Source organism: Pocillopora damicornis, chromosome 12 (assembly GCF_964200805.1).
Source record: "Pocillopora damicornis chromosome 12, jaPocDami1.2, whole genome shotgun sequence".
Lineage (NCBI taxonomy): Eukaryota > Metazoa > Cnidaria > Anthozoa > Scleractinia > Pocilloporidae > Pocillopora > Pocillopora damicornis.
Genome location: NC_142681.1, coordinates 8611822 through 8628307, shown reverse-complemented (window position 1 = coordinate 8628307; position 16486 = coordinate 8611822). Strand labels below are relative to the sequence as shown.

General features: G+C 40.9%; 1 protein-coding gene and 1 pseudogene across 2 annotated transcripts; both read right to left on the bottom strand.

Moving 5' to 3' along the window:
- Positions 1 to 1428: 1428 nt before the first annotated feature.
- LOC149036353 (uncharacterized) lies at positions 1429 to 2231 on the bottom strand (annotated as a pseudogene).
- Positions 2232 to 4640: 2409 nt separating this feature from the next.
- LOC149036352 (uncharacterized) lies at positions 4641 to 16432 on the bottom strand. Of its 2 annotated transcripts, none has more exons than XM_089189848.1 (2): positions 10562 to 16432; positions 4641 to 4833 (listed from the first exon to the last, which is right to left on the bottom strand). In XM_089189848.1, the coding sequence occupies exons 1-2, from the start codon at positions 16300 to 16302 to the stop codon at positions 4767 to 4769; spliced, it is 5808 nt and encodes a 1935-aa protein (XP_089045974.1). In that variant the 5' UTR covers positions 16303 to 16432; the 3' UTR covers positions 4641 to 4766. The 2 variants fall into 2 exon arrangements, with proteins under 2 accessions (XP_089045974.1, XP_089045973.1); XM_089189847.1 differs by lacking the exon at positions 4641 to 4833 and adding an exon at positions 9625 to 9791 and having other exon boundaries at positions 10542 to 16432.
- Positions 16433 to 16486: the final 54 nt, after the last annotated feature.

Genomic DNA, 16486 nt, shown 5'->3' with positions numbered 1-16486 from the left:
TAGATTTTGTGTCGCCACCCTCGCCGCACCCTTCTTCTTTCACCTGACTTGATTTCATCCCCTGTACGCTGACCTTCTCCAAGCGGTCATCAGCCCCCCTCTGCTGTCTTCATGCACTTTCCTACGTGTTTCCTTTACCAGATCCATCTTCTAAATACCTCGCGGCAAACATTTTCACTACTTTAACGTCAACCACTCCCGCTGTTACAGAAACTAAAAGCGTTAAAATCAGTTGCATATATTCTATACACGGATTATATTAATAGGAAAGTTAATCACTGGAGCATAAAAGCCCCTAACCTCTAACTCACTCGTGGTTCAGCTGATAATAATGCCTAATATTTGGGAGGCACTGACTGAAGTCTCAGCAGATACCGTGACTGTCAACAGAGAAACAGGCGAAAAAGAAGAAACAAAGCATTTTTACCAATTGTCTTGGAAAGGATAAAACTGATTACATGGTAAGTGGATAGTTCTTAATTAGCCACCATTTTTGGAATAGTTTGTTATGTTACGGATTGTTATACAGACCCTGGACGATCATTTGATTCCAAGTATTTGAGCTACCAGTCATAATTTGGTGTAATTTATCTCAGATAGTCTGGTTGCATTGAATTAAAGACAGAAACAATTGGAAACTGATAGAATCCTGGCCACGGAATGCTGTTACTTAAATTGTTAAATTCGGAAGCTCTCATCGCTCATTTCTGGGGATTTGTTTAACAGTTAGTATCACAGTTATATCCTAGTTGATATCGCACAAAGGTGATATAAAGTGGCACTCCAAAAAAAAACTTCGGCTGGACAAGGACCAAATGGAATTCAAAATTGAAATCTTTTGATGAGTTTTCGTATCTCATTTACGTCAAAAATTACGTTGCTGAACACCAACGACTTACACTATCATCAAAAACTGACTTTTAAAAAACTGGTTTGCTAACTAAGTGAAGACTTCTTACAACAGAGGGAACCAAACTTGACAAGTTACAAACGACCTACAAAACAAAAAAAAAAAAGAAAAACCAGGCGCGGTTACCAAGGGACCAAATAGAATGAACTAACCTTATCGACTGATCAGAACTGACGAATCAACGGATGAAAATCCCAATTTGAGTCTGACAGCCACTTCACTGCAAAACTGACCAATCACTTTTACAAACCAAATTTGCAACGTTCGAGTTACAAAAAATTGTTCAGTCGACTCTGATGACTTCTGCTCAGGCCAGTCTCTTGTTTCGACAACAAACTTTTTCAGGACTACTCTCACCTGGACCATTGTAGTTGATGATTGACAACTGAATGATACCAATAAAAAGCTCAGTTTTTCGTTTGCCTCACGGTGTAGTCACGTGTGATGTAGATCGCGACGTTTCGACTGAATACTGGTAGTCTTCTTCAGGCGATGAGGTCGACTGGTCATGCGTGATCTTATAAAGCAATCACAGCTCTGATTTGTGCATTTCGATCCTTGCTGTTCACTCAGTGATTTGCTCCCTCGGCGGTCCTCTGTCGCACGGCTCTCCTGTTGTTGTGTTTCTTGATCGTGGGCATCCACGCTTCTGGAATCTCTATCCCACTAACCCTGTTGATGTTGTTAGGGTGAAGTCTTATATGAATAGCCTCTTTGACCCTGCGGGTGTAGTAATAAGGGTCACGATCAATAAACTTTACTTCGTTCCAGAGTGGCTTGTGTCCGGTGTTGTGGGCATGTTCTGAAACGGAGGAGGTCTCGGTACGGAGGAGTCGAATGTCTCGATCGTGTTCCTTAATTCTGTCTGGCACTGGTCTTCCAGTCTCTCCGATGTACACCTTGACGCATTCACAGGGAATCCTGTAAACTACACCATCTTGTTTAGCCGGGTCGACAGCGTCTTTTGGTCGTACTGCGCAGTGGCTTTGAACTCGTTGGCGGGTTTGGCACTGTTGTTTGGTTTTCCGGTCTTGGTAAGTTTCTGCAAGAAAGAAAAAGGATAACCATTAGAAACCAGAACAGATGACAGATGTTTTTTCTCCTCGGAGATAACGGAGGGTTTGGTTACGAGGCGTTTGGCGCGCTCGTAAAGGCACTTAACAATACCGCGTTTTACTGATTGAGGGTGGTGTGAATCATACGCTAAGTATTGATCGGCGTGCGTGGGCTTCCTGTATACGCTGATGGTAAGGCGGCCGTCAGGTTCTCTTAAAACTGCGATGTTTAGGAAGGCGAGTTTGTTGTCTTTCTCTGTCTCCATGGTGAAGCGGGAGAAAAGAGAAAACGCCGGTTAAAACGCCGGTTAAAACATTGATTAAATCAAAAATTCGTTCTCGGTATGAGCTGTATCAAAGTGGAAATCTAGAAACTTAATTTAAAAAAATATATTTACATAAACGAAGCATGAATCTGGCAAAGTGCCACCTTATATCCGTTATTTTGTTACTTTGTGCCATGAACTGTTTCCGTTTGGACGTAATTTATGTCTTAAAACTCTAATGCCTGGTCACAAGCTCTTTGGACAAACAGATTAAGTGGAAATATACTACTATATAAGCCAGTTTAAAATGATTCCTTTTCACAACAAAGAAATATAGATTTTCATAATTCAAAGACGGGTTTATTTCTCGAATTTCTCGAGCGTAATTGCTTTTGATTTCTCAGTTTATGTTGTCGCGAACACAGCTTTTGGGAGTCACGATACAAAAATCGCATCGGGCCCTAGTTTCATGTTCTAATAGCAATAAATAGCAAATAAATAGCAAATAAAAACACGTTCTCTTCAGAAATAAAGTTATAAATAACAAGGGTTCTTTGAAACAAGTAGTGAGAGAGAGGGTTTCAGTTCTGGTCAATATTGACTTTTCATAGCCTATTTTCAAATCTGAGGGAACGCACAGAGGGAATAAAAAAAAACATACATATATGATAATGCAAGAAAGAGGATACAAATACAAATAAAGAAAAAGGAAACAACATAGGAACCCGTGTTGCTTGAACTTTTGCAGATATCTTTTGAGCCAGCCACACCTACACACCACGCAATGAAACTCGTACCAACTGGCTCGAACGTGCACGCAGGAAAGGCCATGGCATGACGATATTCGAAGTCAAAAAACAGGCAAATAAATTAAAAGAAGGCTTAAGAACTTTCTAGAAGTTTTACCTGAAAAAAAAAGGTGGAACATTTTTACTTCTCAAGAAAGGTCACAAAGTCACGCTACAAATAATATTTTTGCGTGGAATTTCTTGATGGTGGATGGTGGAAACAACATTTTCCAGTCTTATTTTCTGGAAACATAGCGCATTTAATGAATTTCGTGGGGCTACTGATATTTCTTTTCAAATGAGGAGGCAGAGTTTCCCGCCATCCACGGTCTGGGAGGAAGCCGAAGTTGTTACATACGGGAACTTCTACGTTAACAAGCACGCGACATGTGACTTTAAAATCTCCTCTCCTGTTACAGTTTCCTTATTGTAAACTGTACGATAATGGCAAGAAAAATCAAATCATGGACTAATGAATTTCTGGTGCCGTGCAAAAGCCATATTTGCTGATTTTAGCAAATCTCCAAAGTAATAAACGACAGAAGAAAGAAAAGCTACCATTTTATAACCAACATTTCGCCGACATCCATCTCTTGAAATTTTCCATTCCCACAAAAAAACCTCGAAAATTTTTTACATTTGTTCGCTTTCTTTATCAATCATCTTGTATAAAGAGCTATAAAATGTACGTTTATTTGGTCAAGTTGTAACTCTCTGGTAAGGGGAGATAATTGACCTCAAAGTTGTCAAATATTTGGATGAATCGAAAAGCCTGAAAACAGTCATTTATTTGCCTCTGTTGATTGACAAGCCGTCAATCAAATGAACTGTTACCTGCGTCGGACATTAACTAAGGATGTAATAACATGTATGCAAACCCTCAGAGTAATCGGTTTAATACCATCGCAGTGAGAGCTTCATACATTTTATCTATTTTGAAGCGATTTCTATGGCGAGAAACAAGAAAAACCGGGGGGTGGTCTATCTCCCCCGGAAAAAAACCAAAACAGAAACTAGTTTGTCGTTTTGAGTTTTAGGGTAGACCCTTAAAACTGGCAAAGTTTCATTGAAATCGGTGAGATCGCAAGTAGCACGACTGTTGTGAAGAAACGGAACACGAATCTCAGAACTGAACCTTGCAAACCTTAAGAATTGAACTTTGCAAACCTTGAGAATTGAACCTTGCAAACCTTAAGAACTCAACGCTGCGAACATTTATGTTATTTTTTAATTAGAACCTAGCTTGAAACCGAATACTACCTATCTTATCAAAGGGCATGTTAATTGACACACGCATAGCTTTCATATGCCAGAATTGAGTTTAAGCCTTCGAGAGTTTTTGTTTTCCACGAGAACGGATAGTTTCTTTTTGACAAGTTAGACCCTTGGAATCTTATAAATCTAATTATCGGAGGATATAGCCAATAAAAACTTTATCAACTACCTGGTACTCTCGTGGACACCCTCTTGTACCTAGCCTACTGTTTAAAATTTACTGATTTCGCTATACTTTAAAGCCTTACGAACGTCAACATTGTTTTGTGCTTATTATATCAGAAATATAATTTTTGCGTTAAAAAACAAAACATCCTTGAGTACGTAAGCAATGCATCCTTCTTAGAAAATTTAAAAAAGAAAGCACAAAAAATTGAACTAGATCTCCTCTAATTTGGGAGAGCCCTTTTTTTTATTTCAGTGAAATACCGTCAGAGTATTTTCTCCACATGTTTCTATACAATTTATGCATCTAAAAGTCTTTTAGCTCTGTTTCCTTTGAGTGATTCTCATTATTTACTCTGTCGGGGTCTCTTTTTCTGTAAAAAAGTAAAAAAAACAACAATTTGTTTCAAACTCAACTAAAATTGTTGATATAAAGCAAATACAATTATACCAAGCTCAACATGTAAAAATATAAATGGCTAACATTTGTATGTGATTGGCAGAGAGGCCTTTCGAAATTCTATATTTATACCAGAGAGCGTCTAAAGTAACTCTCCGAAAAGACCAAAAAAAAAAAAGAAAAAAAATATATATATATGTGTGTGTGGATATATATTGAACTAGCCTTGATGTTCAAGGTAACACAGGATCCCTGCCGACGGTCAGCGACCGCTAAACCATAGCCACCTTCACACCCAATTTAAATTAATTTGTGAAATATCTTTTCGAACTGAGTCTCACCTGGGCGCGCCAAACTCAAACCTCACGCCATCTCCAATCAGCGTGAATGAAGCCCATTGAGACACTTGGGTAAAACCATTTTTTCTCATCCACTTCATAGCCTGGTGAAGGGATTCACTGGCACTTTCTCCTTCAACAAGGTGTTCGTAAAACCGACTCATCACCTTCTCTGTTGCAGAGTCTGGAATGGCCCACAGCGCAACCAACACCGAGCGAGCACCGGATCCTAAGAACGCACGGGCAATTCCTATAATTCCCTCAGCTCTTATCTGACCACTTCCACTGTGACAGCAACCAAGTACCACCAGTCTAGCTCTGACAGTCTGCTCTGACGTAAACACGGTACCTAGCATTCCATAACATGATGCTTCCTCTTTTCTCTTGCCAATTTCAGTTTCGATGACAAGTGCTTTCTGGAGATACTCTTTAGCCTTGTCGTATTGCCCGAGCGACGTAAACACGGTACCTAGGATTCCATAACATGATGCTTCCTCTTGTCTGACGCCAATTTCAGTTCCGATAGCAAGCGCTTTTTGAAGATACTCTTTAGCCTTGTCGTATTGCCCGAGCGACTCATGCAAATAAGCTAGGTTTCGATAACAGGATGCTTCCCCTTTTCTGTCACCAATTTCAGTTGTGATAGCAAGCGCTTTCTGGAAATACTCTTTAGCCGTGTCGCATTGCCCGAGCGACTTAAACACGACACCTAGGTGTGCATAACATGTTGCTTCCCCTTGTAGAAGTCCTAAATGTAATAACTGTCCTAAATGTAATAAAGTCCTAAATGTAATAACATTTGGTCCTAAATGTAATATAGCCCTAAATGTAATAACGTTCGGTCCTAAATGTAATAAGGCTCCTATGCAATCGTTTAACTGCGCTAGCGTTGAGATGTGAAAGTGACAGCTGTTGCATCAAAGAATCCTCTGACCAGTATTCATGGCATATTGCGGGCTCACTGATATTAATCAGCGTCTTTTTATTTACTAAAGACGTAGATTGAAAAGCCCTGGCTACAAAACCTTATATTGATACTGATGTGCTTTTGGCAGCAAATTGACGGACGCAAAAGCAATGAGAGCGCTGACCAATAGCTCTCTTTATATCATTGGCTCAGACTCTTAAGTGTAACAGATTTTGACGATATACTTCTGTCATCAGTGCTGAAGTTAACATTTCATGAACCGAATTACAAGGAAAAGGAAGTCCACCGACTTATACGTTAGACAAATTCCGGACTCGGAAGTGCATTTTTTGTACTGTCTTCCCTTGCCAGAATTGTATGGGTCTGCATAAAATATATTCATATGCGTTATTGACCAAGCGTGAGGTCAAAATAGCTGGATGTTGGCCGAGTTCTTTTTTTTTGCGTTTTTATTGGACGGAGACGAAGTCTCCGTCCATAAAAAAGAAGAAAAAGAACGAGACTAATACCCAGAAATCTTGACCATACAAGCTTGGTCAATAGAGTTTATATTCTCCCGGCTTAATCATTAAAGGATTCATTGTATAGCAAAATATTTCGCTTTGATAAGAATCAAGAATGGCCTGTTTATTTCGAGAGCCGACAGTGAAAGCCAACTGTGCTTGCAGCACAATAAACCCAAGAAGGTCGTTTATTTTTTTCTATGTTTATGCCAACATTGTCCGAAAGTTACGAACTTTGTAAGTTTTCTTGCGTGGGATCAATACGGGGAATCCCGAGCGGGCGAGGGTGGGCCCATCATGCCCGCTCAGGTAGCCAATCAGAACACAGGATTCACTTCATCTTGCCCGCGTGCGCTGCTAGCTTTATGATAAAGTGACTTACAGAGCAAGATGTCTACTGACCAATCATATGTTATCCCATTTCACGATCAAAGGTCTCGACATGTTGCCTTTTTTCCACGCAAGAGTGAAATTGAACCATTGAGCTACAATATTCAACACAAGATGGTCAGTTGATGGTCTAATGAACCATTCATTTTTTTTTCCCTTTAGCCCTTTATGACAGGTTCATCAGTTCCCGAACCGAATTATTGGGAAAACATATATTTGATCTCAAGTTTATATTCCATTTTTGTTGTCGTCATCTCTTCTCCCCGCCTTGAGGGGAGAAAATGAATAGATAAATAGATGATGAAGAAGAAAGCTCAACAGTTTCCATTTAGTCATATGGTACATGAACTGATTACTGAGGTGGAGTAAAGCCATAGAGGGCTAGAAATGCAATATCCCAGGTTCAAAATTGAATAAATCATGATAGTCAGTCTTAAAAATGAACCCAAATGCTTCATTAAAATCAATTGACACTAAATAACATTGATGTGCAAAATTTCAGTAACACAACTGATAATAATAATTTTCTTTTGGATTAACATGTGACACAGCGAAATCATTCAAACTGCTCTAAAATGTTGCATCACTACTAAAGACTTTAACACGAACGATAACATCAACAATAGCATGCTAGTTAATCATCAATTGTAGTCAATGTCTTGTCAAAAAAAGTCTTAATGATTACGTACCAATCGATTCCATCTTATTGAGCTTCCAGCCAAGCACTAGCCCACTTTGGGCTGGAAATGATTTTCTTTAACTCGATCAATAGACCACTTAAGGACCATACTTCGACTGCTGATATTTCTTATGTCTAGCAAGTAGAAAGACGCTGATTTATATCAGCGAGCCCGTAATGTGACATGTATACTGGTCAGCGGTTTTTTGGTGCAACGGCTGTCACTTTTACATCTCATTGTGGATGTCCGCCATAACAACAATGCACCGAAGGAGTTAAACGATTGCATTGGAGGCTTATTACATTTAGGACTAAATGTTATTACATTTAGGACTTTATTACATTTAGGACCAAATGTTATTACATTTAGGACTTTATTACATTTAGGACTTTATCAGACTCTACGTACAAAATATTATACAGTAGTGACGGCTTTTGTCCACGTTTTTATGGCTTACCTAAAATTCATAAACCGGGAATTCCTTTGAGACCCATTGTCCTTTTGTTAATTCTCCGACTTATGCAATTTCTTGCGAGAATTTTGTCGCCTGTTGTTGGGAATACTGATTACACGGATTTCAACCACAACGTTAAAGTTGCTCAAAAACCTTCTAAAAGACTTCAGTTAATATGCATTGGCGATACGCATGTTTTGAACTAAAAACATACTTTAGTACCCACTGGAACGTATAGTGTTATGTATTTCTACTAGAACGTTAAGGACGTAACTGCCAAAAACCAGTTACAAATAGTAACGCTCTTGATGAAAGGGAACCAGCGACAAGTTTTGCTGTTATTACAGGGTGTTACGAATAAACTTATTCTACAACAGATGAACTCTATATTCCAAGACAGGATTACTTCCATATTTCGCTGCTTCGCGTAGGGTCCATAGCACATCGGATAGGATATCAGAGCGAGCTCTTATTTTTTCACTCGAAGGGCGGCCGATGTAGTTTCTGAGGCTTGCTTTACTGTGATGACCGGAGATCGCCATGATAAGTGAGCTGCGATGGACTTCAGTATGATCATATTTGCTCAGACACCGTCATGATTAGTATGAATTTTAACAGTTATGCCAGTTTGGTTATATTTTTCATCATTTCTGTTTTGTTCTGTTTTGTTTTTGAACTCTGAACTTTATATACTATGCGAGTGTTGGCTGTGTTTGATTTTCATTACCGTACGTAAGCTTGCAATCTAACTGAGCGTGAAAATCTTTAAAACTTGGAATGTCTATTTTGTTTTTCTTTTGAGGATTTTCGTATCTGCCCCCGTTTTAATAACGTAATAAACGGCGCCTGGTATGTTTACAAACCTTTCTTTGGTTCTTTTGTTACTACTTGCCGGCTCGCTTGTTCCGAAATTTCACTTTCAATTATCGGAAAGAAGCTAAAAAGAAGTCCCGGAAAAGGTCGAACATGGTACAATTTGGCAGATGGCGTGACAGCTTTAGCTCAGTTCTATGCTCTATACTCTCATAGAGCACGCTCTTTCAACCAATGACAGCGCGCGTTATATCCGAACTTTATTATAATGATTTATGGCCATGTGATTTTGAATGTGACATTTCCACATCAGCGTGTTCTTGAGTTTTTGTAAAGCCGGAAGTGATACTTCTCTATTGGAGCAGATAACTTCAGACACGTATTTCTCCAGAACTTCGTCAGGTATCCTCTTTCCCCTCTTTTAGTCGTATTTTTAAGCTCTGTAGGATTTTTTTCTAATGTGGAGTGCTTCAGATTTATTTTTAGGATGCGCAACGCTTAATGTCTTAACTTTACTGAATTCGTTTTACTCAAAAGGCTTACGTAGGTCAACATTGTTTCGTACTTATTATATCAGAATATAGTTTTTGCGTGAAAAACTAAAAATTGTTGAGTACAATTACCTCCTCCTGAGAATATTAGTAAAGAAAGCACCAAAAATTGGACTAGATCTCCCCTAACCTGGGATAGCTCTTTTTTTTAATGTCGATGAAATACCGGATAGAGTATTTTCTCTATTATTTCTAATAATTTATCCATCTAAAAGTCTTTTAACTCTGTTCCCTTCGAGTACTTGTCATTATTTACTCTATCGGGGTCTTTTTTCCTGCAAGAAAAAATTGAAATAACCCAATTTATCATTACCTCAATTAACATTTTGGATATAAAGCAAACACAATTACACCAAGCACAATATATATAAATAATTGGCTATTACTTGTATCTCATTGGTAGAGAGGCATCTGTGAGATTCTATACTTTACACCAGAGAGCGGAGATAGTAACTCTTCAAAAAGGAAAAAAAAGTGTGTGTAGATATATATATATATATATATATATATTTATGTACATATATATATATATATATATAACTAACTGCATATATATATATATATATATATATATATATATATATATAACTAACTGCAGACAGTACTGTTTCGGCCTTCTGGGCCTCATCAGTGCAGTGCTGATGCTAGGATGGGGGTAAGACCATATAGCCACCCCAAGTGATCTCACATATGTGGGATCATCTAAGCCATATATATATATATATATAGGAAGTCTGCAAGTCGATTTTCGCGTGGAACAGTGCTCAATACGTTGAAGCAGAGCAGAATAAATATTATGAGAGGAAAAAACGACGCAACTACATATCCCCAGGGATATGTAGTTGCGTCGTTTTTTCCTCTCATAATATTTAAATATATATATATATATATATATATATATATATATATATAAATAGATATCAAACTAGCCTTGATGTTCAAGGTAACAAAGGATCCACATCCGGTCAACGACCAGAAAGTCATAACCATTTTCACGTCTAATCTAACTTTAATTTATGAAATACCTGTTCTCACTGAGTCTTGCCGCTGCGTGTCAAAGTCGAGTCTCACATCATCTCCAATCAGCGTAAACGAAGCCCACTCAGACATTTTGTTCAAGCCGTTTTTTCTCATCCACTTCATGGCATGATGAAGGGATTCACTGGCACTTCCACCTTCAATGAGGTGTTCGTAGAACCGACTCATTAGCTGCTCTGTTGCTGAGTCTGGAATGGCCCACAGCGCAACCAACACCGAGCGAGCACCGGATCCTAAGAACGCACGGGCAATTCCTATAACTCCCTCGGCTCTTATCTCTCCACTTCCACTGTGACAGCAGCTAAGTACCACCAGTTTAGCTCTGACTTTCACTCGTGAGACATCAGCCATCGTCAACATGTAAGCTTCCTTCGGGATAGCGTTTTGACTGTTGGGAGTAAGAATGGGGGAGAGTGCAATTTCTCCTCTTTCCGCGTTACCATGGGCAGCAAAATGTATCAAGCTCACTGAACTTATCTGCTCAAGTACCGCCTGCTTCGTTGCTTTCTCTTCAACTAGAGGCGGAACACCCACCAGTCGTCCGACCATCTCCGCTTCCTTTCTTGCAGCTGGCAATGGTTGCAGCCAATTAACCTTGGGATTGCCTATTACCAAGGCACCAGTGTTGCTGTGATAGTCCTCTGGACTATCTTGAATGTTCTTGAGTGTTGTCAACGAAGGAATGATACGGATCTTATGAGTCTCTGACAAGTATTCGGCTCCTTCCTTTTCACTCAGGGCAGCAAAGGGAACTTTGTACAACCTGCGGTCAGGAACAATAATGACTTCAGGCTCATCAAGCAAATCATAAACGGGGGCAATGAACATTTTGTAACATAAATGCAGACTTGAAATCACTTTCTCGTCCTCGTCCTCGTCCTCGTCCTCGTCCTCCTCCACGAGTCGTAATCTTGCTGAGCTCTTTTGCGCGGGGGAGAGAGGTTGCAATTTAATCGTATTTAAAGACCGATCTTCACAATCATTAGGGGGCAAAATACCAAGACTCCGGAAATTATCATCCAAAAATTGACTCAAAGGCAAATCTTTGGGTAACCCAGCCTGAACTAGATTCTCTTCTGGTGATACTCTTCTATAGTGAAGGACTCCACTTGTTTTCAAGATCCACAAATGCAGACTATTCTGAAAATAAGAAATGTACAGACAAGTACAGTTTTTTTGCTTTCTTAAAATGTTCTCAATGCCAAACCAAGATTGTGGATTAGCAGAGATGTGCCTTTCAACCGAGTACTTCTCTGCCATTAAGTCTGATAGGCCTCTAGCTCGACCCAGCTCCTCAACATAAATAGCATCCCGAGCATTTCCGGTGGCACAAAGCAAAGTACAAAGCAGTTTGTAAGGAAATATTCCTGTGCCCTCCAGTAATGATGTTTTGAACTGATCATTGGCGCCCAAGAAATATCTCAGCTCCTCATACTTTTCAATGCACAGATGAAGACACGAAAGGGAGTCTTTGATTTTATATTGGTACAAATACAAAACGGCGTAACTTCCGAGGATTTGGAACTCTTTTCTTCCATCTCCAATATCTCTGGATATTAATAAGGCTTTCTCCAAGCATACTTCCGAAGCTTCAAAATCACCAACAGTTCTAAACACAGTACCTAGGTTTCCATAACATGATGCTTCCCCTCCTCTGTCGCCAATTTCAGTTCTGATGACAAGCGCTTTTTGGAGATACTCTTCAGCCTTGTCGTATTGGCCAACGGACAGAAACACAGTACCTAGGCTTCCATAACATGATGCTTCCTTTTGTCTGTCGCCAATTTCAGTTGTGATGACAAGCCCTTTTTGGAGATACTCTTCAGCCTTGTCGTATTGGCCAACGGACATAAACACAGTACCTAGGTTTCCATAGTTAGCTGCCTCCCCTTCTCTGTCGCCAATTTCAGTTTGGATGACAAGCGCTTTTTGGAGATACTCTTCAGCCTTGTCGTATTGGCCAACGGACAGAAACACAGTACCTACGTTTCCATAGTTAGTTGCCTCCCCTCCTCTGTCGCCAATTTCAGTTGTGATGACAAGCGCTTTTTGGAGATACTCTTCAGCCTTGTCGTATTGGCCAAGCGACCTAAACACAGTACCTAGGTTTCCATAACATGATGCTTCCCCTTCTTTGTCGCCAATTTCAGTTTTGATGACAAGCGCTTTTTGGAGATACTCTTCAGCCTTGTCGTATTGGCCAACGGACATAAACACACTACCTAGGTTTCCATAGTTAGTTGCCTCCCCTCCTCTGTCGCCAATTTCAGTTCTGATGACAAGCGCTTTTTGGACATACTCTTCAGCCTTGTCGTATTGGCCAAGCGACTTAAACACAGTGCCTAGGTTTCCATAGTTAGCTGCCTCCCCTTCTCTGTCGCCAACTTCAGTTGTGATGACAAGCGCTTTTTGGAGATACTCTTCAGCCTTGTCGTATTGGCCAACGGACAGAAACACACTACCTATGTTTCCATAGCTAGTTGCCTCCCCTTCTCTGTCGCCAATTTCAGTTTTGATGACAAGTGCTTTTTGGAGATACTCTTCAGCCTTGTCGTATTGGCCAAGCGACCTAAACACAATACCTAGGTTTCCATAACATGATGCTTCCCCTTCTCTGTCGCCAATTTCAGTTTGGATGACAAGCGCTTTTTGGAGATACTCTTCAGCCTTGTCGTATTGGCCAATGGACAGAAACACAGTACCTAGGTTTCCATAGTTACCTGCCTCCCCTTCTCTGTGGCCAATTTCAGTTCTAATGACAAGCGCTTTTTGGAGATACTCTTTAGCCTTGTCGTATTGGCCAAGCGACCTAAACACAGTACCTAGGTTTCCATAACATGATGCTTCCCCTTCTCTGTCGCCAATTTCAGTTCTGATGACAAGCCCTTTTTGGAGATACTCTTCAGCCTTGTCGTATTGGCCAACGGACAGAAACACACTACCTAGGTTTCCATAGTTAGTTGCCTCCCCTCCTCTGTCGCCAATTCCAGTTCTGATGACAAGCGCTTTTAAGAGATACTCTTCAGCCTTGTGGTATTGGCCAAGCGACTTAAACACAGTACCTAGGTTTCCATAACATGATGCTTCCTTTTGTCTGTCGCCAATTTCAGTTTGGATGACAAGCGCTTTTTGGAGATACTCTTCAGCCTTGTCGTATTGGCCAAGCGACCTAAACACAATACCTAGGTTTCCATAACATAATGCTTCCCCTTCTCTGTCGCCAATTTCAGTTTGGATGACAAGCGCTTTTTGGAGATACTCTTCAGCCTTGTCGTATTGGCCAACGGACAGAAACACACTACCTAGGTTTCCATAGCTAGTTGCCTCCCCTTCTCTGTCGCCAATTTCAGTTTTGATGACAAGCGCTTTTTGGAGATACTCTTCAGCCTTGTCGTATTGGCCAAGCGACCTAAACACAATACCTAGGTTTCCATAACATGATGCTTCCCCTTCTCTGTCGCCAATTTCAGTTGTGATGACGAGCCCTTTTTGGAGATACTCTTCATCCTTGTCGTATTGGCCAAGCGACTCAAACACAGCACCTAGGTTTCCATAGTTAGCTGCCTCCCCTTCTCTGGCACCAATTTCAGTTCTGATGACAAGCGCTTTTTGGAGATACTCTTCAGCCTTGTCGTATTGGCCAAGCGACTCAAACACAGCACCTAGGTTTCCATAGTTAGCTGCCTCCCCTTCTCTGGCACCAATTTCAGTTCTGATGACAAGCGCTTTTTGGAGATACTCTTCAGCCTTGTCGTATTGGCCAAGCGACCTAAACACAGTACCTAGGTTTCCATAGCTAGTTGCCTCCCCTCCTCTGTCGCCAATTTCAGTTTGGATGACAAGCGCTTTTTGGAGATACTCTTCAGCCTTGTCGTATTGGCCAAGCGACTTAAACACAGTACCTAGGTTTCCATAGTTAGCTGCCTCCCCTTCTCTGTCGCCAATTTCAGTTGTGATGACAAGCGCTTTTTGGAGATACTCTTCAGCCTTGTCGTATTGGCGAACGGACAGAAACACACTACCTAGGTTTCCATAGCTAGTTGCCTCCCCTTCTCTGTCGCCAATTTCAGTTTTGATGACAAGCGCTTTTTGGAGATACTCTTCAGCCTTGTCGTATTGGCCAAGCGACCTAAACACAATACCTAGGTTTCCATAACATGATGCTTCCCCTTCTCTGTCGCCAATTTCAGTTGTGATGACAAGCCCTTTTTGGAGATACTCTTCAGCCTTGTCGTATTGGCCAAGCGACTCAAACACAGCACCTAGGTTTCCATAACATGATGCTTCCCCTTCTCTGTCGCCAATTTCAGTTGTGATGACAAGCCCTTTTTGGAGATACTCTTTAGCCTTGTCGTATTGGCCAAGCGACTCAAACACAGCACCTAGGTTTCCATAGTTAGCTGCCTCCCCTTCTCTGTCGCCAATTTCAGTTTGGATGACAAGCGCTTTTTGGAGATACTCTTCAGCCTTGTCGTATTGGCCAAGCGACTCAAACACAGCACCTAGGTTTCCATAGTTAGCTGCCTCCCCTTCTCTGTCGCCAATTTCAGTTTGGATGACAAGCGCTTTTTGGAGATACTCTTCAGCCTTGTCGTATTGGCCAACGGACAGAAACACAGTACCTAGGCTTCCATAACATGATGCTTCCTTTTGTCTGTTGCCAATTTCAGTTTGGATGACAAGCGCTTTTTGGAGATACTTTTCAGCCTTGTCGTATTGGCCAACGGACAGAAACACAGTACCTAGGTTTCCATAGTTAGCTGCCTCCCCTTCTCTGTCACCAATTTCAGTTTGGATGACAAGCGCTTTTTGGAGATACTTTTCAGCCTTGTCGTATTGGCCAACGGACAGAAACACAGTACCTAGGTTTCCATAGTTAGCTGCCTCCCCTTCTCTGTCACCAATTTCAGTTTGGATGACAAGCGCTTTTTGGAGATACTCTTCAGCCTTGTCGTATTGGCCAACGGACATAAACACAGTGCCTAGGTTTCCATAGTTAGTTGCCTCCCCTCCTCTGTCGCCAATTTCAGTTTTGATGATAAGCGCTTTTTGGAGATACTCTTCAGCCTTGTCGTATTGGCCAAGCGACCTAAACACAATACCTAGGTTTCCATAACATGATGCTTCCCCTTCTCTGTCGCCAATTTCAGTTTTGATGACAAGCGATTTTTGGAGATACTCTTCAGCCTTGTCGTATTGGCCAACGGACAGAAACACAGTACCTAGGTTTCCATAGTTAGTTGCCTCCCCTCCTTTGTCGCCAATTTCAGTTTGGATGACAAGCGCTTTTTGGAGATACTCTTCAGCCTTGTCGCATTGGCCAAGCGACTTAAACACAGTACCTAGGTTTTCATAACATGATGCTTCCCCTTCTCTGTTGCCAATTTCAGTTGTGATGACAAGCGCTTTTTGTAGATACTCTTCAGCCTTGTCGTATTGGCCAACGGACAGAAACACACTACCTATGTTTCCATAGTTAGTTGCCTCCCCTCCTCTGTCGCCAATTTCAGTTCTGATGACAAGCGCTTTTTGGAGATACTCTTCAGCCTTGTCGTATTGGCCAAGCGACTTAAACACAGTACCTAGGTTTTCATAACATGATGCTTCCCCTTCTCTGTCGCCAATTTCAGTTGTGATGACAAGCGCTTTTTGGAGGCATTCGCTGCATATCTCAATGGCTTTCTGAATGCGATCTGAGTTGAACAAGAACCGGGCAACAAGTAAGGCGATGCTCATGAAAGGTGTCATGGCTTCTGCTGTTAGGTTTGCATTGCAATCCTCTCCTGTTATCAGGGAAACATTATTTTTATTAACACAATACTAAAGAAAAAAAGAAAAGAAAAAAAAAGAAAACGAACGGAGTGGATCGGTAATTTGCTCGAACATAAGCACATCACTTGTTATCACATACTTAATAGTTTTTCATATTTCT

Bases quoted from the DNA above. Each gene is read 5' to 3' on its own strand.
- LOC149036352 (XM_089189848.1), bottom strand. From the start codon at position 16,302: ATGACACCTTTCATGAGCATCGCCTTACTTGTTGCCCGGTTCTTGTTC. The intron at 4,834-10,561 runs GCAAGACTCAGT...ACTTTTTTACAG, and splicing joins CTCGACTTTGACACGCAGCG to AAAAAGAGACCCCGACAGAG.